We start from the raw sequence: 25,415 nt of genomic DNA, 5'->3' as shown, positions 1-25,415 counted from the left end.
ATATAAAAGCTGTTAGTAGCTCCTGTAGCCAGCAGCTTCAAAACTAGCAGAGTTTTGTTCTTTGAGGGTTTGTAACAAGACACAGTCCTCATTATAAGAGTTCACACTACAACATACGAAAGAGCTGTATAAATTGGGATCACAGTGTACTGTATTGATTTTTGGTATTACACAGAGGTAAGCCATTCAGCTCAATAAGTTTGCTTTGCATGCATTTTTATTACGGTTCATCACTTTTTGCTGGAGTGAGATTTGAATATTATTACTAAGCTGTCCTATTTTCATGCTTTTTATGTTCTTTGCCTGTTAGTTTGTATGTGAGGCATTATCAGAACCATGAGTGCAAGCAGTAAAAGACATGCCCTGGAATGTATTTTTCATCCCCAGTAAATAAAATTCTGTGAGATTCCTTGCAGTCTGCCCAGTTAGAACAAGGGGTATGGTGTGTAGTAAAAAAACTGATGGTGTGTATTAGTACAGTCAGTGTGCAGAATGTGTATCTGTAATTATGGCAGTCCATATATGATGGCATTTTATTTGACCTTAGTTTTTAAACCTTCATATGAATGTTCACTTTCCTACACTGTGTTATGAAGGAATAGTTCTAGATTGTTTTGTATCAGAGATTTAACAAGTTGGGGGGGGGACTTTTGATCTTAGGGGGAAAAAAGTTTCCTTTTTTCTATCAAGCCATAAATTTGTGTATAGAATCACATCTTTTGACACCTTTTTTCCACAGATCTGCTCTCTGCTCTCCTGCCTTAAAGCTGAGCAACCCTGTGGCCTATCTCCCTTGGCCCTAAAATGACAGTAATCTCTGCAATCAGTTGTGCCTTCTTATTTTTCATTCTATGTGAAACAAGTGCAATAGCATTACCCAATTCCACTGACCTATTCCTCTCAAACAAAAATTTCACTGACATTGAAGCAGCTTTGGCAGCTCACTTGGACTCTGAAAAGATCCCCAAAGTCAGGAGGAAGCGATACATTTCACAGAATGACATGATTGCCATCCTTGATTATCATAATCAAGTCCGAGGCAAAGTCTTTCCACCTGCTTCAAACATGGAGTATATGGTAAGTGGTTTTTCGTTTACTTCTGAGAGGGGAATAACATTTCATTAGACCTGCTGGAAAATATAAGAGACTATAAATCAGTGATTTCATTTTCCAGAGCCAAGCCAACATTTTTTAGTTCAGTAAACAAATGATTTGTAACCACTGCATGGCTTTACTATAACATGTTTTTTTTTAGCTGAAGTATTGTAATGAATAATAATAAGAGCTAAGAGCCAAATTGTGAACCCTTTACTCACCCTGGTGAACATTTACTCTCACAAGTAGTTCCAATAAAGTCAATGGGACTTGAGTCAATAGGGTTACTCCTGTGAGTCACTGCTCATGAGGGTAAGTAAGGGGTATACAATCTGCTTTTAAATAATTAGCATCTAAACCAAGTGATTAAGATCCTAATTATTAATAGTTCAGTTACTGAATTACTAGGGAGAACACTAAGTCCTAACACTGGTGTATTTTTTAAAAAAATTCATCCCATGAACATTGCTAGTCTCTTCCACATATACTATTTGCAGAGATTGATTTGTCTGGTGATCATGGTTTTCATTTTGCATGCATATTTTGTATTCATATAATGGTTTTATTTCTCTGTCAGATACAGTACTTGTTTAAAATTTTTCTCTAAACATGTTGGATTTACTCAGAAATCAGTGTGCATGATATCCCTAGGTATTTTTTCCCTTTATTGGCTAAAGTTCTTCCTGGGAAATATCTTTTCCTACAGTATGCTAACTGAACACACTAGTTATTTCCTCATTATGATTTCATGCTTTGTCATTGAAATGACTGGTCAGCCAGTGTATCTGTGATATGTGTTTCAACTTTCAATGCATGCATACTTTAGTACTCTAATGTAAAAAATAGGCCAGTTAAGCAGAAGTCCTTTTACTTACTAAGTAAAGAATTCACATTGTTTTTAAAGGGCAGTCAAATTTTGTTTATGGAGTATAATATTCGCTTAAAGACACAGTAGCATCTCAGATGACAACAGCTGGTTAACAGATTTAAGAAACATGACACCACTAACATGACATGCAGAAAAGGGGATGATGGTAGTAAAAACAAACCCCTCCTCTTTAGTAGCTAATGATTAACAATTTGGACTTCTCTCTGTCACAGATGGTACCTAAATCTGGGTTTGATCATGCAACATGCTGAGTATCTCCCAAGGGCACCTCAGAGAACTGAGAGTGTGCCGAACCTTGCAGCATCAGGCTTGTGTCTCTGATGGAGATTGAGTTTGACGTTTGGTTAAGTGGAAAGGTCAAAGGCAGAAAAAAATAAAAAGGTCAAAAGTCAAGCTCAATCAGCCTTTTAATTACTGAATTCTGTGACTGATGGTTTCTATTGATTCTGTATAAATAAACATCACTGTGATGTCTGGGAGAAGGGCCGTCTAGCCTCACCCTCCCTTTGCCTTGTGTCTTTTGGAAATGTACTGTGCAATTGACTACAATGAAACCAGATGAAATTCGCTTCAGAAGCAATGTCAGGAAAAAAAATCATATTCTCATGGGTTTTGTAAAATAATCATTCACAAGACAAAAGTAAAGAAATTGTGAAGAGCAGGAAAGAGGAGGATGGCTCCATTCATTTAATTTATTTGGGTGAATTAACACCTTTCAGAAACTGCTAGGGCTTCATTGCATATCGCTGGGCATTCTGCTGGGCTTCACCCCAAAGTGGTGACCTTTAGAGCTGACAGGTCTGACAAAGAAGCAAGATCCTGCCGTTGGCAGTAGGGGTGAAATTCATGACAAGCTACATTTTACTCCCTTTCTTGCCCTCCTCACGTAGAATATCTTGCAACCAGCCATCCAGCAGGTGTATCTGTGCTGCTTTCAGCATCAGCCAGTTCAGTAGCCACCAAGACAAAAACTAGGCCTCCTCTGAAGCACTGCTTCCTGTTTTAATTAGTCAGCAGGGGTCACAGTGGCAGTGATGCGTTCCATTGTTTCCTCTTTCAGAGTTCAGAGAACTTGGGCAAAAGGACTAGGGATCACAATTCAGTTAGATCTGCAAGTTGTAGCTCAAGACACTACCAATGATTCACCTCGCTGCCCCCTCACCCAACAGCATTCTATTGGAGTCTTATGGAAAGCTTGGATTCCATTGTGAGGCCTCCATGTAATTTCTTCATGAAATTTCAGTATGTATAATTTCATCAGCAATGTGCTGTTGGGAACATCAGGTCTCTGTTACATTTATGAGGTTATGATATTCAATATCCATTCCTACATACAATATTTGGAACATATTGTCATTGCCAATAGACCAAATGTATCATGCTGAACATTCACAGAATTATGTCATCCTACCCTGAGGCCCCTGCAAAAGGGCACAGCTAGTTGTGAAGCTGGTCTTCCTAAATCATTGTCTTAGTCACCTTAAGATAAGGGAAAAGCAGGTCAGATGCAGGAGAACTTTGAAATAGCTGAGGATGCTGTTTCAGTGCATTGAGTAGACATCTTGGTGAGGCAAGCTGAAAGTGGATCATTTCATATAGTACATTAAAATAGGGATGGGCAAACTGATTTGGAAAAAAAACCTCAAAAATATGTTGTTTCTCCTTGTTTTTTCCCCACTGTCCAAACAAATCACATTCTCCTCTTTCCCCCTGATTACATCCTTTTTTTCCTCATAAAGGCCCTATACTCTTACTCCTTTCCACTTTCTCAGTCCCTTCTACTGATAAGGGTTTAGGATTTAGCACAGGACCCCATACTCCAATTCTCTGCCCCTTCCCCCATGCATGCTTGTCTCCTTTAACATCTTCTGACCCCAAGTCTGTTCTGCCTCCCATGCAATCTCTACATTTAGTAATATTTTGAGTCCATTGGGCATTATGTCATCTGCTGTGCTGAGACACCTGTTGTCTTAAATTCTTACATGTTACAGGGCTTCTCTTGGCTATACTCCTGATATGAGGAAAGGCCAAGAATGCACAAGATTTGTATACGGTAGCCAGCTAACTTATTGCCAGACCTCTTGAGATTCCATGACACATTTAGTTTGATAGCCAAATTGATAAGGACAATGGGATATATTTTTATTGTAGCCACGCATCAGTCTCAGACATATAAAAGTAAAACACATACATTCTGGTCCTAACATTTTTATTTGGATTTTGCACTGGCAAACATGAAAGGTTTGTGTTATTTGACATTATTATTTGAGACCTGGTTTTCCTCCGCTTATATGGGTTTACACAAGTGTAACTCCATTGATTTCAAGTGAGTTACTCTTGTTTTACACCAGGGAAAGCAAGAAAAGAATCAGACCTATTGTATTAAGCAATATCTGATGCAGAGTGTTAAAGAGAGAGATAAGGTGTGTGAGGTAATATTTTTTATTGGACCATCTTCTGTTGGTGAGAGAGACAAGGTTTCAAGCTCCACAGAGCTGATTTTCAGGTCTATATAGCTCAATAGCTTGCCTCTTTCATCAACAGAAGTTGGTGCAATAAAAGATATTTCCTCACCTACCTTGTCTCTCTCATATCCTGGGACCAACATGGCTACAGCAACACTGCAAACAGATGATTAAAATCAGTTAATCTATTTGGGCCCAGTTCTGATTCTACTGGTAAACATACATTCCTTTGCTTAGGAGAGACCTGTTTCACAACTTTTGCCTACTCAGGACTGTGTGCATTTGAACATGTGCTAACAATATCATACAGGGGGAATTCATAACTTTGCCTATAATGTTGCTACATACGTTTCACCCTGATATTATTGACCAGCAAGTTATTAGTTTTCAACTGATATCTCACCCAGTGTGTATTTAGAAAGCGTCTTCAGGTTCACCAAGAGCTGTATTGAGCTCCCAAATTCATTTCACAGAATGCCATAAGTATCCATTGGATGGTCATAACTTTCAAATACTATTAGTTGGATTAAACTAGAGAGCTAAAGGTGAAAGTCTCTGTATAAACATTCCTAGCCATCCCGTTACTCTTGAAGATGCTTTTGAAGTACACACTGGGTGGTGGATAGGTCAAGTAGATTGAAGCAATTTTGCTTACCATTCCAAGCACATTAAAGAGGCTTATTTGACACCTGAAAACCTTTCATCATAAAACAATAAAGTGAGATTAGTTGGTTTGTCCTCCAGCACTCTGGCACTGCTGATAAAATGCCTTGTTGTTTATATACTTTGGCACATTAGCATTATGCAACTAGTACTGCTGCAGGTGTCAATGTACTAGTTTCTTTTGTTCTTTCATATATTTCAGAAGATGTTTTGTTTCTTGAGCTGTTTGCCTTTGCTCATGTGCATGATCCCATTGAAATCAACTATGCTTGTAAGGATTGTAGGATAAACTCCTTTAAGAGTCATATATAATGAGTTGGACAGGATCTCTTAGTTCGTACAGTCTGTCCCAACCCCTTGCAGAACTGTCATCTTCATTAAACACATATGGCAGTCTACTCTTGAACATGCATAGTGATGATGTCTCAGTAACCTCTCTTAGCAAAGAATTTGCCTTAGTATAACCTGTGAAATGTTTTTGGCTGAACATCATGAAATCAGAAAAAGAAATAGGGGCTACATTAGCATTAGAAATGATTTCCAAATGACTAACCTAAATATTTCCTTTGGAAGTTGAGATTATTACTCTTTATATACTGTTTGTAACCAACTAATCAAATGTATCTCCCTGTTCCATTTCATATCATTACCTCTCAAGTATTTACAGAAAGTTGTCTTCTTTGCATCATTTCTCTAGGTTGTATGATACATATCAAATGTCTTTAATCTCTTTGCATAGGTTATGTCCTACCATGTTTTTATTGTTAATACATGTAAATTACAGTTACATCCACTTTAAGGCTCCTTTACCAGAGCAGTGAAAGGCAGCATTGGTGTAAATGAAAATTAGGCCCAATAATTTTAATTGGTGGATTGCTAACTACCTCAATAGTACCAACACAGGAATAACATACAGTGGACTTTGTTCAAGAAGTTATGTCTGTTGAATTGTCTCAGTCACATAGTTCTCAAAAATCTCAAAAATATAAATGGTAAAGCTTGAAATAAAGTAACGGACAGACAAGTCACAGATTCTCCCCTATGTTAAGGCTGCTTTCTGTCATGCCAGCAGAACAAATTGTCTCTAAATCTGGCGTATTCAGGACTAATGTACAAGGATCTGGTGTCTGGTCAGGGGACATTGCAGTGTAAAGGGGCCTTAGCTGTGGCTTCCCTGTGCCCCAGTGGTCCACTTCTGCTGTATTGACCTCGGGGGCCACTGGCAGCCAGCATAAGTCAGAGCAGCTTTTAGGATGCTCTCACTTACCTGAGGGAGTGAATCAGCTTCCCACCAGACCAAGTAAAGCTCTTACTGTGTATGTCAAAAACAAAAGCCAGGAAGTGTTTCATAGTGAATGATTGGAGAACAGTTTGAAAGATTAACAGAAAAGACCTCCACTGGAAAACATCCCTTCTCGGCAAAATTTGAAGAACTTCTCAAACAATAAAATGGTAAGGAATGCTCTGTTTAAATTTGCTTTGGCATGAGAACTCCTTTCACTTGTTTTAGGCATAAATATTTTGGAGTGTCTATGCTAAAGTGTGGATGAACATTTACATTATGTAAATGTAATATCAGCAGAAAGCCTTCTGGGAGTTTGAGTCAGAGGGGGAAAAGAAAACCTATTGAGGTTTCTGATAGAAAGGCAGTAACTCTGAGCCCTAGGAACTGGACATTCATTCATTATTAAATATAGCACCTCTTGAACTTCTTGGCTAAAAACAAAGACAGACATTTTTCACAAGAATCCTGATTCAAAGTACACAAAGTACTTAGCTTCATACATGAATGGAGAAGGTAGTGACTTCAAACCTCTACATTTTTGTCCTCTTTCTACCTCTGAGACAAAACTGAGAAAGAGAATGTGTTCTCCAGAATTGTGGAAATGTGCATGCCAAAGAGAGCAAGAGACAAAAACTGCTGAGACACCACCTGCTCTCTATAAGATGGTATAGTCCAGTTATGCTTACTATAGTTCATACATCCTCTGCAGTTCTCCAGTGTGGCCCAGAGCCAGCTTGACCCTGAGTGTGAAGGTGTGGCCCAGAGAACAATGGTTCTCTATATCTTCATTCAATGCCTGTCAACTTGTATTAAGATGGAGCATCACATGTTGAGACTTATCACTCCTTGGATCATATCTGTATTCTGAAGAACAAAGCAGCTCCTATAGGGTCTTTTATGTATGTTACATCTGTCTTTCTGATAGAATTGTTTGGAAAATGGTAAGTATTTTCCATGAACATTTTCAAAGGAAATAGAAGAAGTTTTTTTTCTCTGAAATGTTGTTTTTTAATGAAAAACCAAAAACAATAAGTTTTTGATATACCAAAACTAGAAAAGTTTCAGGTTTTTCATATAAAAGAGGATAATTTTGAGAGAAACAAAATTTCCTTTAAGATTTTTGTTCTTGAATACAAGACATTTCTCTTTGAAAATATTTCAGATGAAAGATTTCAAATGACTCTTCCTTCAGGCTCTTGGCAAATTATCAGTATGATCATCAGTTGGATAAAGTTAGATCCCCTTGGTACCTCTTCCTGAGTAAGATCGTGCCAAATAAAATGAGTCTTGGAGTAGGTTAGGAAAACACTGAATATTTTGAGGTTTGTAACTCTTTCACTTGACTTTTCCAAAAGATACACAAATAATAACATATGAAAGAAACTTATTACTATTACATTTGTCAGCCTACTGATTTTCTTCCTTTGCTTGTTACTGTTTTAAAGCCTGGTTCTAAAGATGAGAAGAAAAGCAGAGAATTGAAAGAAAACTATTTGGCCATTAGTGATGGGCAAACCTGAAACAGTTAGGAGTATATGTGAATCATAGAATCATAGAATCATAGAATATCAGGGTTGGAAGGGACCTCAGGAGGTCATCTAGTCCAACCCCCTGCTCAAAGCAGGACCAATCCCCAATTAAATCATCCCAGCCAGGGCTTTGTCAAGCCTGACCTTAAAAACTTCTAAGGAAGGAGATTCCACCACCTCCCTAGGTAACGCATTCCAGTGTTTCACCACCCTCCTAGTGAAAAAGTTTTTCCTAATATCCAACCTAAACCTCCCCCACTGCAACTTGAGACCATTACTCCTTGTCCTGTCATCTTCTACCACTGAGAATAGTCTAGAACCATCCTCTTTGGAACCACCTCTCAGGTAGTTGAAAGCAGCTATCAAATCCCCCCTCATTCTTCTCTTCTGCAGACTAAACAATCCCAGTTCCCTCAGCCTCTCCTCATAAGTCATGTGTTCCAGACCCCTAATCATTTTTGTTGCCCTTCGCTGGACTCTCTCCAATTTATCCACATCCTTCTTGTAGCGTGGGGCCCAAAACTGGACACAGTACTCCAGATGAGGCCTCACCAATGTCGAATAGAGGGGAACGATCACGTCCCTCGATCTGCTCGCTATGCCCCTACTTATACATCCCAAAATGCCATTGGCCTTCTTGGCAACAAGGGCACACTGCTGACTCATATCCAGCTTCTCGTCCACTGTAACCCCTAGGTCCTTTTCCGCAGAACTGCTGCCTAGCCATTCGGTCCCTAGTCTGTAGCTGTGCATTGGGTTCTTCCGTCCTAAGTGCAGGACCCTGCATTTATCCTTATTGAACCTCATCAGGTTTCTTTTGGCCCAATCCTCCAATTTGTCCAGGTCCCTCTGTATCCTATCTCTGCCCTCCAACGTATCTACCACTCCTCCCAGTTTAGTATCATCCGCAAATTTGCTAAGAGTGCAATCCACAACATCCTCCAGATCATTTATGAAGATATTGAACAAAACCGGCCCCAGGACCGACCCCTAGGGCACTCCACTTGACACCGGCTGCCAACTAGACATGGAGCCATTGATCACTACCCGTTGAGCCCGACAATCTAGCCAACTTTCTACCCACCTTATAGTACATTCATCCAGCCCATACTTCTTTAACTTGCTGACAAGAATACTGTGGGAGACAGTGTCAAAAGCTTTGCGAAAGTCAAGAAACAATACATCCACTGCTTTCCCTTCATCCACAGAATCAGTAATCTCATCATAGAAGGCGATTAGATTAGTCAGGCATGACCTTCCCTTGGTGAATCCATGCTGACTGTTCCTGATCACTTTCCTCTCGTGTAAGTGCTTCAGGATTGATTCCTTGAGGACCTGCTCCATGATTTTTCCGGGGACTGAGGTGAGGCTGACCGGCCTGTAGTTCCCATGATCCTCCTTCTTCCCTTTTTTAAAGATTGGCACTACATTAGCCTTTTTCCAGTCATCTGGGACTTCCCCCGTTCGCCACGAGTTTTCAAAGATAATGGCCAATGGCTCTGCAATCACATCCGCCAATTCCTTTAGCACTCTCGGATGCAACTCGTCCGGCCCCATGGACTTGTGCACGTCCAGCTTTTTTAAATAGTCCCTAACCACCTCTTTCTCCACAGAGGGCTGGCCATCTACTCCCCATGTTGCGATGCCCAGCGCAGCAGTCTGGGAGCTGTCTTTGTTAGTGAAGACAGAGGCAAAAAAAGCATTGAGCACATTAGCTTTTTCCACATCCTCTGTCACTAGGTTGCCTCCCTCATTCAGTAAGGGGCCCACACTTTCCTTGGCTTTCTTCTTGTTGCCAACATACCTGAAGACTGATTTGGACTGAATAGGTACACAAAAATGTAGATATTTATATAAAACTTTATCTACCCCTCTTGTTTCTGCAAATTGGCTTGAAGTCTCATGACAGCAGGCTTTTTGTGAGATTTCGAGGACATCTGATCCTGGTCATGCTGGAAATGAATACCATAGGAGCGGCCCTCTTGTAGGGTTGCCAGTTTTGGTTGGACATATTTCTGGAGGTTTCATCACATGACATAATCTTTCATTAAAGATTAATCTTTAATTCCTGGAGACTCCAGGACAATCCTGGAGGGCTGGCAACCCTCCTCCTTGTAGTATTTCAGCAATTCTGCTTACCAGAAGTTCAGAGCTGTGTTATATATTTTAAAATGTTAATCAACTGTCCTTGAAACTCAGAACAATTTCCCTTTGGGTTACTTTATGTGAACCTGTTTGCTCATATTTATTTGCAATAATATCCAAAATGGAGCTACATCTTGCAGGTGGCCTTGTGTGATAAATGAGCATTTTTTTCTTTACAAAGTGGACTTTTAGAATTTCTACCTACATTTTCAAATATATGCTGCATGTATTAAGGCAGAATTTAGACACACACTAGGTACTAATTAGTTACAGTATGCGTAGTAATATTTCTAACAGGTGGCAGTTGAGAGCAAAGAAAGTATTCTTATTCTTAGAGAGAGTCAGCCTTGAATCCAAATGATCTCACAGCCCAAATAAATATATAAAGCTTGCCAAATCTGTCTATATAAATTCCAATGAGCTCATATGTTTTCATCACACAGTATGTACTGAAAGAATGAGAGAGAAGAGAGGAGGCATTTTCAATCACCCTGCTAAAAAAGCATGCAAGCAGAAGGAATGCTGGTTGTTTTATTAAGCTTAGGGCCAAATACTGGGGGGGTCCTACATATCCACAGAATACCTGAAAACATTTTAAAAGTTGCGAGTCCACTGTATAGAGGGGCCAGCAGAGAATCTGTGCAGGGGAATTCTGCATCTCTCTTCACAATGTGGTAGGTCTCCATAGAAAGGGGTACTAGGTGCGTGCCAGCATGGCCAGTTGGGATCTGCACACTGAGTGAATCACCTTGAACAAAGCCCTGCACAATGGGACAGCAGCAGGCCATGTTTGCTGTTCCTCCCCATGATTACATTTGTAGCTGTACTCTAGCTGTACAGACAACAACGCATGACAAATATGTAGTCGCATTGCTTCATGCACCACTGGAAGGAGCTCAGATGCTACAGTGATGAGCATGGTATAAGAACCTATATAAGAACAAAATAGACAGCCTAGCTGATTGGGGCCAAGGATTTCATTCCTCAGTCATCCCATTTCCCCCTCCCATTCCCCAATTATTTTTTTTTTGTCACAGAGAGAAGTCTTTTTGCAAAGGATTTTCTCCTTCCCTAGGCTTTACTTTTTATGAAGAAGTATTTCCGATCTGCACAGCCAGTTGAATAAATAAGCAAAAATGTTTGTCTTGTGAAAAATAAAACAGGCAATTTGATGTAAAAAATGTAATGGTTTTGATGGACCATCAGTAAACGTACCTGCCGTTTTCTCTTTGGGCCATTGTGGTGGTTTGGTTTGATTTGGTTTTTGTTTGTTAACTGAAAAGAAAAATCCATCAGCAGCCACAAATATAATGTAAATGAGGCCACAAATATAAAAGGAGTCTGCAAGTTAGTAGCCAAGAGGATGTTGCTTATATTTGCATGACAAAATGGCTATGTCAACACTTAAATCACTATAGCAGCATAGACATTCACTACAGCAACAGGAAGGGTTCTTCTGTTGCTGTAGTTAATCCATTTCCCCAAGAGTTGGTAAACTCTTGGATGAATTCTTCCGTTGACCTAGCACTGTCTACATTGGGGGTTAGGTCAACTTTACAACTTTGCCCAGGGGTGTGGGTTTTTCACAACCTTGAGCAACGTAGCTGGGTCAGCCTAATTTCTTAGGTTTCAGAGTAGCAGCCGTCTTAGTCTGTATTCGCAAAAAGAAAAGGAGTACTTGTGCCACCTTAGAGACTAACCAATTTATTTGAGCATAAGCTTTCGTGAGCTACAGCTCACTTCATCAGCTGTAGCTCACGAAAGCTTATGCTCAAATAAATTGGTTAGTCTCTAAGGTGCCACAAGTACTCCTTTTCTTTTTCCTACTTTCTTAGGGTACACATGGCCTCACAATTACTTATCTCCTCATTTTATTCACAATCTGATGCTGTAATTATGCATGTGCAATTAAGGTTTCAGGTATGTATACAACTACACATGAAAGACTCTCTACTCCAAAAGTTTACATCAAAGTGATTTATTTAAATTGGTCAAATTAAAATATATCTCTATTTAGGCAAGTTTATTATCTGTGCAAGGAAAGATTAAGATCTCATACCAACACGAGACCAGTATCAAAACAGAGGCAAGTGTGGCTAAACTCCAACTGTACTTGTCCCATAAACCTAAGATCTTCCCAGTATTCCAGAGTAGTTCAACATTTCTCCTAAAATGATCAGTAGTTTAATATTAATGTAATTTAAAGCATTGTCATTACCTTTCAGAGTTAACATCCCATTAATATGAATTGGCCAGTTAAGGCACCCGTCTCTTAGCAGATTCAGGGAGACAACACTATACTTACTCATATTTATAAAATTTTATTTGTGATTATAAGGGCTAGAAACTTAAATATTTTAAATGAAAGCACAAATTATGCAGAAATATATGGGCGCATGACAGAAGTGCCGGTACTATCACTGAATACCTTGCCTGATTTGTCCCTTTCTACACGATGCCCTCTTACCTTTCCAGCACCTCCTGCTGCTCCAGACAACCTTCTCCCCTTTGTAGAGTAGGAGAGAAGAAGAATGCTGTACCTCCTATTTTCCCTTTTTACACATCACAGTAAGAGAGGATTGAGATAAAAACATTGGCACTGGTCAAAAAATTTCCATCAAAACTTTTTTCCAACGGAAAAATGCGTTTTCAACTAAATTAATTTTTTTCACTGAAAGTGACTGATTTCCTTGAAAAAAAAGGAAAATTTATTTATGGATCTTGAGTCTGACTTCTCACAAATTCAGAGGCCCATTTATATATTTGCTGGAATACTTGCTTGCATTCAATCGCCAAAATCAGGAATTCAATCACCAAAATATAACTCCGACGCCATAGACACAGTTAAAGAGCTGGCTTTAAAAACACCATTTCAACTATAAATAGGTATTAGTGGCTTAAGGAGCTATGCCTGAATCGATGCTATTTTACCTTCCCGTAAAAAAGCTCAAAGAAGTTTTTCTACTGTAGTCCACTTTTGGAGTAAGCCACTAAAAAGAAGATTGTAACAACACTCCTAAGCATAAGAAATTTAGTAAACTGCTGACAGACCTTGCTGGTGAATTTGGAATAAAGCAGCAATTTCTTTCCAAGGGGAAAAAAAAATCACAACACGTCTTGCAGAATTTAAAAGTCAGATCATAAATCTCAGTGATGATAGGGGCAATATGGGTGGTTAAAATTATGCATCTTCTTATCTTTGTTTCTCCGATAATGCATTAAAGAGATGAGGTAGAAAACTACCTCCTTAGTGAGTGATTGATTTAGTGAGTGGCTATGGATTTTTCCTCTGGTACAAGATTATCCAGTGGTGGAATTTTGATAATCTTTCATAACAGGGAGGAAACAATTGATTGTGTCAGTATAAATCAAGTCAAAGAAATATACTCTAGTATAACATTTAAAAGCAATATTTGCACATACACACCGAGGTGTGGGATTGCCTGTTTATTTTCATCAAGTGGAGAGTGGTGTTCTCCATGCACCAGTCTGAGGTTCAAAGTTCTCTACTGGTTTTCCCTTTTGACTTGTGTTAGGCTATGAGACTTTGAGGCTGAATGCAGCTGCCTCCAGAACTGGTCAGTACCATTCTAAGCTGTCTAGAGAAGTTGATGGGGTGTCATGTGAAGAGCCCTATGCTTCTTCTAGTGCTATCCAGGGACTGAAAGAGGTCTGTATACCAACTCCAGCTCCTCCAGGGCTGTGACTGGGACTAAACCAATGCTCACACATGGGCACTTCTCTTGTAGACCCTTCAATCTGCACAGATTTTAAGCTTCCATTAAGTATACATAGAGTGTGTGCGTATTTCTAGCCCTTCTAGTTAAGAAAACCTTCAGGCTGTCACGTGATGCAGTGTGGTTCGTGAGCTACCAGGAATTCCTCAAACAGACAAAATTCCTCTGAAAGGAATTGCTCCATATAGTTTAATGTGATGCGAACTCTGACATCTGACAGTGGCAGTTTAAACATCAGCATGGTTTGCATATTGTATTGCTGAGAGCATTTAAGCTGAAACATTTAGCTGTGCTTGTTAACTCTACATGACCCCACTTTTGCATGATGACTGAACATAATGAGGGAATACAATCACAAACTTCATTTTGCCCCCATTGAAGTCAATGGGTGCTGAATTAGACACTGCTTTGAAATGGGAGTAGATTAAGTGCAGTCCCAAACTGTTAGTGTGCATCAGCAGGGTCCACATGGATAGTTAGTGCACGGGAGGTTAGCACAAGGTAGATTCACAGCCCAGCTTGCCGAAAAATAAATATTCACATAGACAAGCCCTAGACGAATGCTTAACTTTGAATCCAGTGATAAATGCATAATATGTCATTTCAAGATAGGTTACAGTGGGACTTTAGCCTGCTCTACACTGAGACCAGTAAGTACTCCTCCAAAAGAGTAAACCCAAAAAAATGGGTGACATGAATTCTATTACAACTGAGTATTCATACAGCAGGCACTCAATGAATGCAAGAGAAAACTTCTGAGGTGCATGTACAGAGTGAAAATGGTATGTGCTCTCTGCAGGCCAGTAAAATCTGAGTCATTAAAGTCTGATATATCCCAATAGCATGCTCAGAAAAATGGAGAGTGTTGATTTTACAGTTTGTTTTGTTTTAGTCAGTATAATTTATCCATGACATTGCACATTCATCGTCCACAGATGCCCTTAGCAAAGCTTGTATGTTCAAACTGTCCTGAACAGCTGCTGCCAAGTGCAATAGTGTATTTAAGAATAAGCATATTAAATATTTTACTTCACTAATAAAACAGAAGTAATTTTGTTTAGAGACCATTTTAAAAGGTGCACTTTGCTCTTGGGAAATTACCAAGAAATAAATATATCTAGAAATTGAAACCTATGTATAGTATAAGTCAGCAGCTCTTTAGCAAGCTTGCATTCGATTTTGTGAAAGCAATGGTGATGGAGGACTTCTGACTGCAGACATCCCCAGCAAAGTTAGAAAATACATTTTTTTTCCTTGTCTCAAAGACATTTGTTTCATGGTGTGACAGGATGCTGTTAACAGCTACAAATTGGGCACTATGGAACCTACAGTGGAACCTCAGAGTTACGAACACCTCGGGAATGGAGGTTGTTTGTAACTGTTAGCAAACTATATTGAAAAATCCTTATGAAAGAATACTAGTTTCACTTCTTACAGTTCATTCATTATTAGCAGTATTAGCAGTATTTTTTACACTTTCCTCTGCTATTTGCTATACTTGATGGGAGTGATAGGATTTACTGTACTTCTTGCTTGAAGAGAGTAAAAACAACAGCAACAGGGATGAAATTCTGGCCTCACTCAAGCCAGTAATAAAAAGAATTATGTCTTATTTTATGTTTCACAACTCCTAGCAACTTGTACTGTTGACTGAAAATGAATAATGATTAATTAATAAATCAAAAGAAACACAGTATTTTAGGGGTGGTCTCATCAATGCCATAAAAAGAGGGCCTTACTGCTTCCCTGCTCTGATAAGATACTTCTGCATGCACAGCCTGAAATTGTATGCACGTTTCTCTTTTGCCATCCAGACAGAAAGTTAGGCTGTGATCCTGTCTATGTGGAACGCTCATTGAAGTCCACAGGGGTTACGTATATGGATGGCTTCCAGAGACAGGCCCTTAGTTTGCTGAATACAATCAATACTTTCTTTCTTTCTTTCTTTCTTTCTTTCCTTCTTTCTTTCTTTCTTTCTTTCTTTCTTTCTTTCTTTCTTTCTTTCTTTCTTTCTTTCAAGTATCTTGGTTCTTTGGATTACATTTTATCAGATGCATTCGTCTGTGGAGAATATAATCTTGGGATTTCTCGTCTATATTTTCAACCTTTCCAAATCCCTTGATTTATTTATTTTTTTGTCCTGATTCATGTTTGCAACATCTCCCCATTTAGTGTCAACTGCAGCTACACTCTTTGTTCTCTATTCCAAGTCATATGCTGAATAAAACTAGCCTAAGCACTAATCACTGAAGTATATCACTGGACACATTTATCCATCTCCAAATGCAAAAAGCATTGTTATCTATCATTATCCTTTGCCAGTTTACAATCCATTTCATAGTGCTCATATATAATCCTATTTAAATCCTAGTATTAGATAGAAATCTATGGAGACTATGTTGTCACCATGCCTCAGTGGGTCACAACTGAGAATACCAAATTCGGGACAGACTGCTAAGAAATAGGGCAGACACACCCCAAACTGGTGGTCATTCTATCATTAGAGTTTAGTGATCAGTGATCAAATCAGTAACATATACGAGCTTCGGTATCACCACACTAGTTAACAAGAAGCCAAAAACGGAGCCCCCTTATGCATTCCAGCCCTTGGCTCTCCACCCAGACACTTAGACTTTATGATGAGTGGTTACTGAAAACCAGTTTAATCAGAATTGGGGTCCTTCCAATCCCAAGGGATCAGCCACTTAGCCAGGTCAATATATAACTCAGATCTTACCCAATAATCATGCTGGTGCCAGTCCTTCAGTAACTAAAATCTAAAGGTTTAATAATAAAAGGAGAGAGTTATAAATGGTTAATAGATCATATACATACAATTAATTGCAAAGTCCTTGTACCAAGTTTGTAGCAGTGATGGAATAAACTGCTAACTTGCAATAGCCTCTCTGGAATCATTCAAACAAATTGGGGTAATCAGTCCTTGTTTAGAGCTTCTTTGTTAGAAATCCAGTCCAGAGAAATGAAGCAGGAAATGAAGACAAAATGGAGATGTCTCAGTTGCCTTTTTATATCCTCTGTCATGTGCATGGAAATTTACTGTCCCAAAGCCTACAGCCCCTGTTTGTGGAAAAAAGAAAAGGAGTACTTGTGGCACCTTAGAGACTAACCAATTTATTTGAGCATGAGCTTTCGTGAGCTACAGCTCATGCTCAAATAAATTGGTTAGTCTCTAAGGTGCCACAAGTACTCCTTTTCTTTTTGCGAATACAGACTAACACGGCTGTTACTCTGAAACCTGTTTGTGGAAAGTTACTGTCCGAAGATGTAGTCCAGGGTCACATGAGCATATCACATGTTCTTACATGGCTTGCTGACTCACAGGGTTGGCCATTGGCCCCCTCAGTGCCTGAGGCATCCTCAGGGAGAGCTATATGGGCAATATGAAGTATTTTTTATGGCCCATTGTTAGAGTGAAGTATCCTTAATGAGCCATCCACATAGTATTGATGCATCCGATGAAGTGAGCTGTAGCTCACGAAAGCTTATGCTCAAATAAATTTGTTAGTCTCTAAGGTGCCACAAGTACTCCTTTTCTTTTTGAGTATACACTGAGACATTCATTGAAACAGCAATTTCATAAAATCAATTAGCATTCATAAATTTTACATAGACAAAATTCTGAAATCTTCACATGCAGTCACAGATGTGAGTTAGAACTATAGTACCATTTTATTCCAGGACAACCCCATTACTGCAGCTCTGGGCACATAGGACTGTGAACTCAGCAAGTTTTGAAGGTTCACTTTGGAGGGTGCCTTTTTGGAGGGACCTTTACTGTAATTTTTTCCACTATTAGCCTTCTAAAGCGTGGCCTTTAAATTGTTCCTTATGTAACTCTCCTCTCTCCCCCCCCGCCCCCTTATTGCCTTCTCAGGTTACTCAGGGACAGGCAACCCTCATCTGTTGCCAGAGGTAACACATAACTGTGGATGGGGGGAGAGGGGTGGCACAACTGAAAGATTCTGGGGGGACACGTGACTACCCCACATATTACCTCTGCATCCAACCCTGTGACTGACCACAGTGGGTGGTCTGTAAAGCAGGCAGTGAGAAGCACTGGGACTCCAGCAGCAGGGAAGGAGAAGCAGTCCCATGTAGCGGGGTGGGGGGGAGCTCAGCCAGTCGCCCTGCTGCTGCCTCCCTCCCTGCGTTGTACACACACATGGTCAGCGCCACTCCAAGGGGGAGTCACTGCCTCCTTGCTGCTGGGAGGTGGCCTGAGAGGCGGCCTGAGAAATCTGGAGGGGGGGCATGTGACCCCATGTGACTCCCCCCTCTGCCTTACATCATTAAGGATAATGGAGACCCTGGGGGTCCCAGATGAGATGGAGAATTAGGTGGGAATCCTCTAGTCACCCACAGACTCATAGACTTTAAGGTCAGAAGGGACCATCATGATCCTATAGTCTGATCCCCTGCACATTGCTTGACACAGAACCCCACCCCCCCTCTGCATTACTCCTCTAATTCCTATGAATATTGATAGCTGGCGGTGCCTCTCCCGGGACAGGCACAGTATACACCTATGGATATACCTTGGTGGCCTCCAGGTACACAAATATAAATAATGGCTCTTATGCAGATAATAAACACCCAGAATAAAACCAACACAATTTTACTTAAAAGTTATCCTACCCATACAATACAAAATGAAACAGACTCATATAGACTCGTGCTATATCTACACCAAAACAGTAGTGGTGCTGTAATAGCTCAGCTAATGGCAGCAGCTTTAAACAGCAATTTCAGCATAAACCTCACCCACACTCTTGGCATTATACCACCCCATCCCTGACTGTGCGCTCGCCCTTAAGTTTACAGCCCTCTCTTGTGTTGGTGCAGTGGCTGAACAGGAGTTCAAGCCGGCACTCGGTAAGTCCAGCAAAGGCAGTCCAGGTGAAACAAGGAGTGAGGCACTTTTGTATTGTGACCAGCTTCAGTTGCACAGTGGTAGGTTGCAGTAACAGTTGTTACATTACAGAGCCATAGCTCAGGGGTAACTTGTTCTTTACTCAATGGTCTGTAAGCAAGATTCAGATGTTCTGCACAACCGACAGTCTTCAGCTCCTCCCCTCAATGCCTAGCTATGGAGACAGAGACCATGAGCAAGGGCTCAGCACTAACAAGCTGTCATCTGTAGTGTAGTCTTAGCCCTGGTCATGTGTCTTCAGCCTGGCAACTCAATCACAGGACTCGGTCTCTGTTTCTCCTTGGCTCAGATCCAAAGGGGAGAAGCAGCTGTCTGTTGCAGTTCCCTACTCACAAAATGGAGGCCGCTGACCCCCTGAAATAGTCTCTGACCCAGGAAGCTTTGTCCAGTCCCAGAGAGCATCCAGGGAGTGCATCATAGGATTTGCAATCCTTCAAAGTCAGCATAAAGTATCTAGAGGTTTGTCTAATCAGGGTATCTGTGAAAGGATTCAGAGGCTCCTCAGACAGGTGTGCCTACACTTACATAGTTCATTGGCTTTTATTTGTCCACTTGGCTAGTTACCCAAATATAATTAGCTAGTTACCCAAATATAATTTAATTTTGGTTAGGTCTTTTTGAAATTGCTCAGATCCTTCTCTAGTCTAATCCAAATGTCATCCAAAAATGTTGCATTCTTGTGGATCCCTGGAGCATCCTACCTAAAATTGGCTATTTACTTTCTTACTACTCTTAGCTTCCTGACACAACCAGTTTTAATCCATGATGAGACTTACTTCCTTCCAGTGGCTACTAGAGTTCCTCAAGAGGTTCTTGTAAGGTTCTTCATCAAAAGCACTTCGAAAATCAAATTAATTTAAAACTATCAATTCCTTCTCCTGCATCTCATATTTGGTTACACTGAAAGAGGGCACCTTTGAGTCACTCCATAATCCTAACGTCAATGATTTTTCTCAACTATTTTTCTAGTACTGAGATCATTCTCACTGGTCTGTCAATTGCAGCTCGTTAGTTCATTGTCAAGATATGGGCATTATGTGCCAAATTGTCCTCTATGACGTTTATCCCAATTGTCCATCTTACATCATATGTGACAAAGTGTATGTTCCATTCTCCAGCCTCATTGGATGTTTTCAGTTTGCTTTTGTTTTTAGAGATATATTTTTGGCCTGGATAAAATATTTATCCAGATTGTTTGTTTTTTTCTTGCATTTCTATTTGTTTTTGTTAAAGCTGACCTGGACCAAAAGTCTGAACTGGAATACCCTGAACGTTGAGGCATTATGAACATGCATCTAAGTCTGGAGCTAGACTTTGTTACTTGAGCGCAACTTTATTTTTTAAATATATTGGGATCTGCCCATATTCTATGATATTAGTAAAATATTCATTATTAGAGGCATTACCCTGAATATGTGTTCATTCTGTAAGAGATTATTGATTGCTGCTATTTATATTATTTGACTGACACATTCCTCTGTTTATGACTTCATAACTGTTTGTGGTTGAGTCAAACCAAAGATCTATGTGAACAAATGAGAAACAAGCAGAAGACACTATTTAACCCCTGAGGGGAAAAAATTCCCCTTTAATTCAAATATCCCTAGTAATAAGAAACTGTGTGCTGGATCATTTGTTCTCACAGTAAAAATCATGGAAGAAAACTTAGGGGGAGGAAATCACTAAAAGAACTCCTCACAGAATTGTTTGCTGATTATTGCACTGGGGAATAGCATTTGATCCCCTGTGGGATGAACTATGGAAGCACGTGCTCAGTGTGGATCCTGGAGGATGAGTTCCGAGGACACCCTCTGCCTCCACTCTGGTCCTTCACTTTCCTGATAACATGGCTTCAAAGCAGGTCTGGCTCCAGGCACCAGCGTTCCAAGCAGGTGCGTGGGGCGGCAGTTAGAAAGGGGCGGCAGTGTTTCCGCGGCAGTGTTTCCTCTGTCCCGCCAGCCGCGGCGGCAATTCAGCTGCTGCCTCTCTGTTCCGCAGGCCGCGACAACAAATCGGTGGCAGCTTCTCCCTTTTGCTGTTTGCGGCGGCAGTTTTTTTCACTGCTTGGGGTGGCAGAAACTGTAGAGCCGGCCCTGCTTCAAAGAAGCCAGGCTGGCTATTCCACCTGCTGTGTGTAGGAGGTTTCATGGAATATGTTATACCATCTGAGGTTGCATTATCCTTTCTAGGATTTCCACAGGACAATGTGTGTCTTCTTAGCCCTGCTCCCCAACAATTCACGGGATCCCCACTGCCCACTCTGGACTCTATCCAATACAGAGAGCTTCCAAAGACTCCTGGAAAGTGGATTGGGAGAATAGTGCCATAGGAAGACCCTTCCTCCTACAGGATGGGGCACAGGTGCATACTTGGGGTGCTGGACTTTTGTGGTTTGGTCTGGCCCTCTGATAGATCTGACAAGTCCCCATACATGCTGTAGCCATGTTCTTGTGGATGCTGGAGATCTCTCACTGTATTTTATTTTTTGTAAGACAGACAACATATTTTTTCATGGGAACCACAGATTTAACATCAAGCATTATAAAAATCTTCTTCAAGTGTTGAACTATTAATCTGATATGTTATATTGACCTGATCATATCATATCATACCTGCATCTTGCATTTGTCTACATTTTTCACTACCATTGCTAAGGACTTTTTACTTTGTCAGGTTTGGGATGAAACTCTTGCCAAGTCTGCAGAGGCTTGGGCTGCAACATGCATTTGGGACCATGGACCTTCCTACTTACTGAGATTCTTGGGCCAAAACCTATCTGTAAGAACTGGAAGGTAGGTAGCTGTCATTTTGTAAATCTTTTATTTTATAAAAAAATTGAGGGCCATATCCTCAGCTGGTGTCAATTTCAATGGAGCTACACCAGTCTGAACATTTTAGCTACTGCGATGGCAAGAACTCAATTTGTTTACAGCTTATAAAGATTTTCATTCCATTCAGGAATATGAGAATTAATCATTGGCAAATATTACTGTAACCAAGGATTTCAGGTCTCCACAGAATAGTAGTTTGTGAATGACTGTGCTATGGATGCCAGGCCAAATGTTCTAACATAACAAGTTTTGAAAAATCAACTTTCCCTCCCTCCCTACCTATGTCTTTAAATTAATCTAGGTATCGATCCATTCTTCAGCTGGTAAAGCCGTGGTATGATGAAGTGAAAGACTATGCTTTTCCATATCCTCAGGATTGCAACCCTAGATGCCCTCTGAGATGCTATGGACCCATGTGCACACATTATACACAGGTTATATGAGTTCCATTCATCTTTCACCAATCTATGGTTCAAAATTGGACTTGTCTGTGATGTGTGTGTGTGTGTGTGTGTGTGTGTGTGTGTGTAAATAAATAATATTTCTTTTCAATGTTGACTTCACCAAAAGAATAATGATTATTTATTCAGATGGTTTGGGCCACTTCCAACCGTATAGGCTGCGCAGTCCACACATGCCACAATATGAATGTCTGGGGATCTGTTTGGCGACGAGCTGTTTACTTGGTATGCAACTATGCCCCAAAGTGAGTTGCTTTCTTTTCATTCTGTTTACTTTTATACTTCATGCATGTACGGGTTATTTGATAGGACTGTTTACTCCCTTTTTCCAGCTAGCATTCCTGTCGTGCTTTTGTGCTGGGCCTGCTTCCTCAAACAAATATAATAATTGGAATTATAAAAATGTACTACTTTTGTATATAAACAAACCAAAGGGGAATAACAAGATGTGTATTTAACAAAAGCGCATCTCATGATCTTTTATTATTGTAATGCTCATCCTTTGCATTATTCCTTTCCTCCACCTGTTTCTCCTCATTCCCTGGCTTTGTTAGGGAATCCAGTTCTGCAATCCATACTTAGGTTGATTTGCACTTACTGACATGAGCTGGCCCATTGTAGACGGGGGCCTTAAACTGTAAGCGCCTCAGGTCTCTTTTTTATTTTTTTTCTATCGTGCTGTATAAAACAACCCAAATAAACAATGATGAGTAGTACAGGTTTGATAAACTTTAAATGTCACAGACCCATAAGTGGTAAAGAACAGGGCAGTGAATGAGTGTGAGTAATTTCATTGTCACAGCTGCCATATACATAAGAAGATAATTTTTAACTGTGTCTCTAAAGAGTTGCAACCCCCAAACAGGGAAATTTTGGGGAAAAAAACCCCAAAGAAGAAACCACTTCTATTTTGGGAGACAAGACTGCAGGTCCTTTATATTTACTAATACAATTAATATAAAAAGTCATAGCAAAGGAACTAGAGGGGGATCAGACAGTAAAACTAGAGCTGACTCCAATCTCCACACTTTGGGGATGTTTGGACTGATATTCCAATCAGGTTCCAAATATCATAACTTGAGCCTGTCTTTAATAGCAACCCAGGCATTATAGTGTATGTATGTATCAAAAATTACAAAAACAGAAAGTAATTACAAAATTATTAGGGTACATCATTCATTTCATTCAATTATGGCAAATGAATAAGAGGCATTGTTGAGAACTGCTGAATTATTTGATTCATTATTTGATGCATTACTAACCCTGTAATAATGATATGTTACATTTAGTTTCTTTTGTTCTGAAAATCCTGACATACTTTGCAATCTGTAGAAGAAATCCTGAGGTCCCAACTCAGTTTTTACTAGGCCCTTAGTCTATCAAAGTTATTAGCTTATGGCCGCTAAATATGGATGCCAAGGCTTAGAAGGATTTAAAAAGGGGTTAGGCTGCAGTTACACCAGATAAGATAAAACAGTGTTTTAAATGAGATGTGAGCTATCATCCTTCAGAGCTTAAGCCAACTACTCACTGACTAGAGGTAGGAAGAAACATCCCCTATAGGCAGGTTATCCCATAACCTAAAGGGTTTCTAACATCTTCCTCTGAAGTATTTTGGGTGAATTCCTGGCTCCAGTGAAGTCAGTGAGACCAGTATTTTCATCCCTAGTATTTGGCCCTGTCAGATAAAGGATTTGGTATTACAAGGACCACTATTCTGGTCTGGCATGACAATTCCTATGTCCCTGTTTTGATGTCAGTGGAAATTTGCCTGAAAAGAATGAATGAAACTTGGCAAGGACTTCAAGGTCAGGACCTGTATATCTACATATAGTTCACACTTCACTAATCACTAAGTCATTTGCACCTCTCAGCTACACAACATACCACAGAACTATACAACAGTTGAGGGCAGGAAGTGAAGGACGCTGTAACCATTTTAAATGAGAGGGGTTTTAGAGGTGCAGAATAACATTATTCAAATTGGAATTTTCCTAGGACATCAGTGCTATACCTCCTATTAGCTGATGTGTATACCCTACTATAAACTGGTTGAAAAATATGCCAGGAGGTCCACATTGTCTTGAACTTCTGATTTCAGAAACAGTATTAAGAAAGGTTGTTTAAAAATGTGTGTATGGTTTAGACGTAATTAACTGATATACTTAATGTACAGCTCTATTAATCACTCATGATACAGTGAATGAAGCCAACATTAAACTTGTGGCACTTCCTCTAGATTACAGTATCTGTTCCCTGCTTGTGCAGTCTGCTGTGCCCGTTTGGAATAGGAATAAGAATGTGTAAAGTATTTGAGAGACTCCTACTTTCTTCCAAGACACAACCCAAAGTTAGGCTTTTTGATCCATCTTTATTGGCTGGGAAGGGGGGAATGAGAAAATGCTTCACAAATAACTGCATTACTCACTGCTGTAGCACATCACACATATATTAGAAGGTTCTTTTCTTAGTGAAATGCAACATTTAAGTAGAAATCTAATTTTAGCTTTCTTTCTCCAGTGACCATCCTGTAATCCCAGAGTCAATAGTGATGGGTCAATCTCTAAAAGTTTAGAGCTTTGTATAAGCATCTGGAAGTCTGGATGCTTATTCAGGTGACTCATTTGAGACTTCCCCACTCCTCATGCTTGCCTCTGCAGCCTGCTACCTACCTTTACCCTCGGTCCTCTAGCAGAAACTACGCACCCACAACCTCCGGACAAATCCCTGGTCATCATGAAATCTCAATAGACCCCTGACTTCATCTTTCAGTGAAACTTGCCAACCATCTCACAGTTCCTGCACTCTTTTTACATGCCTTTGTGACTAGTCCTTCGTTTTCCCAGTTCCTTTGAGCAAACCATCACGAGTTCACACTCAATACCCAGCAAAATGGATCCCAGATCAGCTAAACCCTATAACAAGATCCTCAAAAGACCCACTCCCGTCTTGAAAATAAACATTACAAATATACAATCAATGAAAGTTTTAAAACTTTGCAACAACATTGTGACACTAATATCTTATTAACAGGAGTCCCCCGGTTGGTTTCTCTTTCTAGAGAGCAAAGTTGCAAAAGTCATTCCGAAAATAGTGTCTGTCAACCATGCAATATGAAAATATTTTATAAATACATTATGGGCAATCCATCACCCATACTTAGTTTGCACTTATTAAGGGATATTTTTTCTTAAGTTACTAAAAATATGTATTACTTTATATTTTCAGGGGCAACTGGATTGGAGAAGCGCCATATAAAGTAGGAGTCCCGTGTTCCGCTTGCCCTCCTAGTTATGGATCGGCTTGTACTGACAATCTTTGTTTTCCAGGAATAACATCAAACTACTTATATTGGTTTAAATAA

At 40.0% G+C, this 25,415-nt stretch overlaps 1 protein-coding gene across 1 annotated transcript; it reads left to right on the top strand.

Annotated features, from left to right (window-relative positions):
• Nucleotides 1–74: 74 nt before the first annotated feature.
• Nucleotides 75–25,415, top strand: PI15 (peptidase inhibitor 15). The gene is made up of 6 exons (XM_074943047.1): nucleotides 75–177; nucleotides 740–1,077; nucleotides 21,433–21,551; nucleotides 21,892–22,024; nucleotides 22,181–22,296; nucleotides 25,280–25,415. Exons 2-6 carry the CDS (start codon nucleotides 805–807, stop codon nucleotides 25,413–25,415), a joined length of 777 nt encoding a protein of 258 aa, XP_074799148.1. The 5' UTR covers nucleotides 75–177; nucleotides 740–804.

Source organism: Natator depressus, chromosome 2 (genome assembly GCF_965152275.1).
Source record: "Natator depressus isolate rNatDep1 chromosome 2, rNatDep2.hap1, whole genome shotgun sequence".
In the NCBI taxonomy this organism is placed as follows: Eukaryota; Metazoa; Chordata; order Testudines; family Cheloniidae; genus Natator; species Natator depressus.
The sequence above is the reverse complement of the archived record's forward strand: the minus strand, read 5'-3'. Positions and strand labels throughout refer to the sequence as shown.

Coding starts and splice junctions, on each gene's coding strand:
- PI15 (XM_074943047.1), top strand. CDS start 805: ATGACAGTAATCTCTGCAATCAGTTGTGCCTTCTTATTTTTCATTCTA. Junction 1,078..21,432: donor CTTCAAACATGGAGTATATG/GTAAGTGGTTTT, acceptor TTACTTTGTCAG/GTTTGGGATGAAACTCTTGC. Junction 22,025..22,180: donor TGTGCACACATTATACACAG/GTTATATGAGTT, acceptor TTATTTATTCAG/ATGGTTTGGGCCACTTCCAA.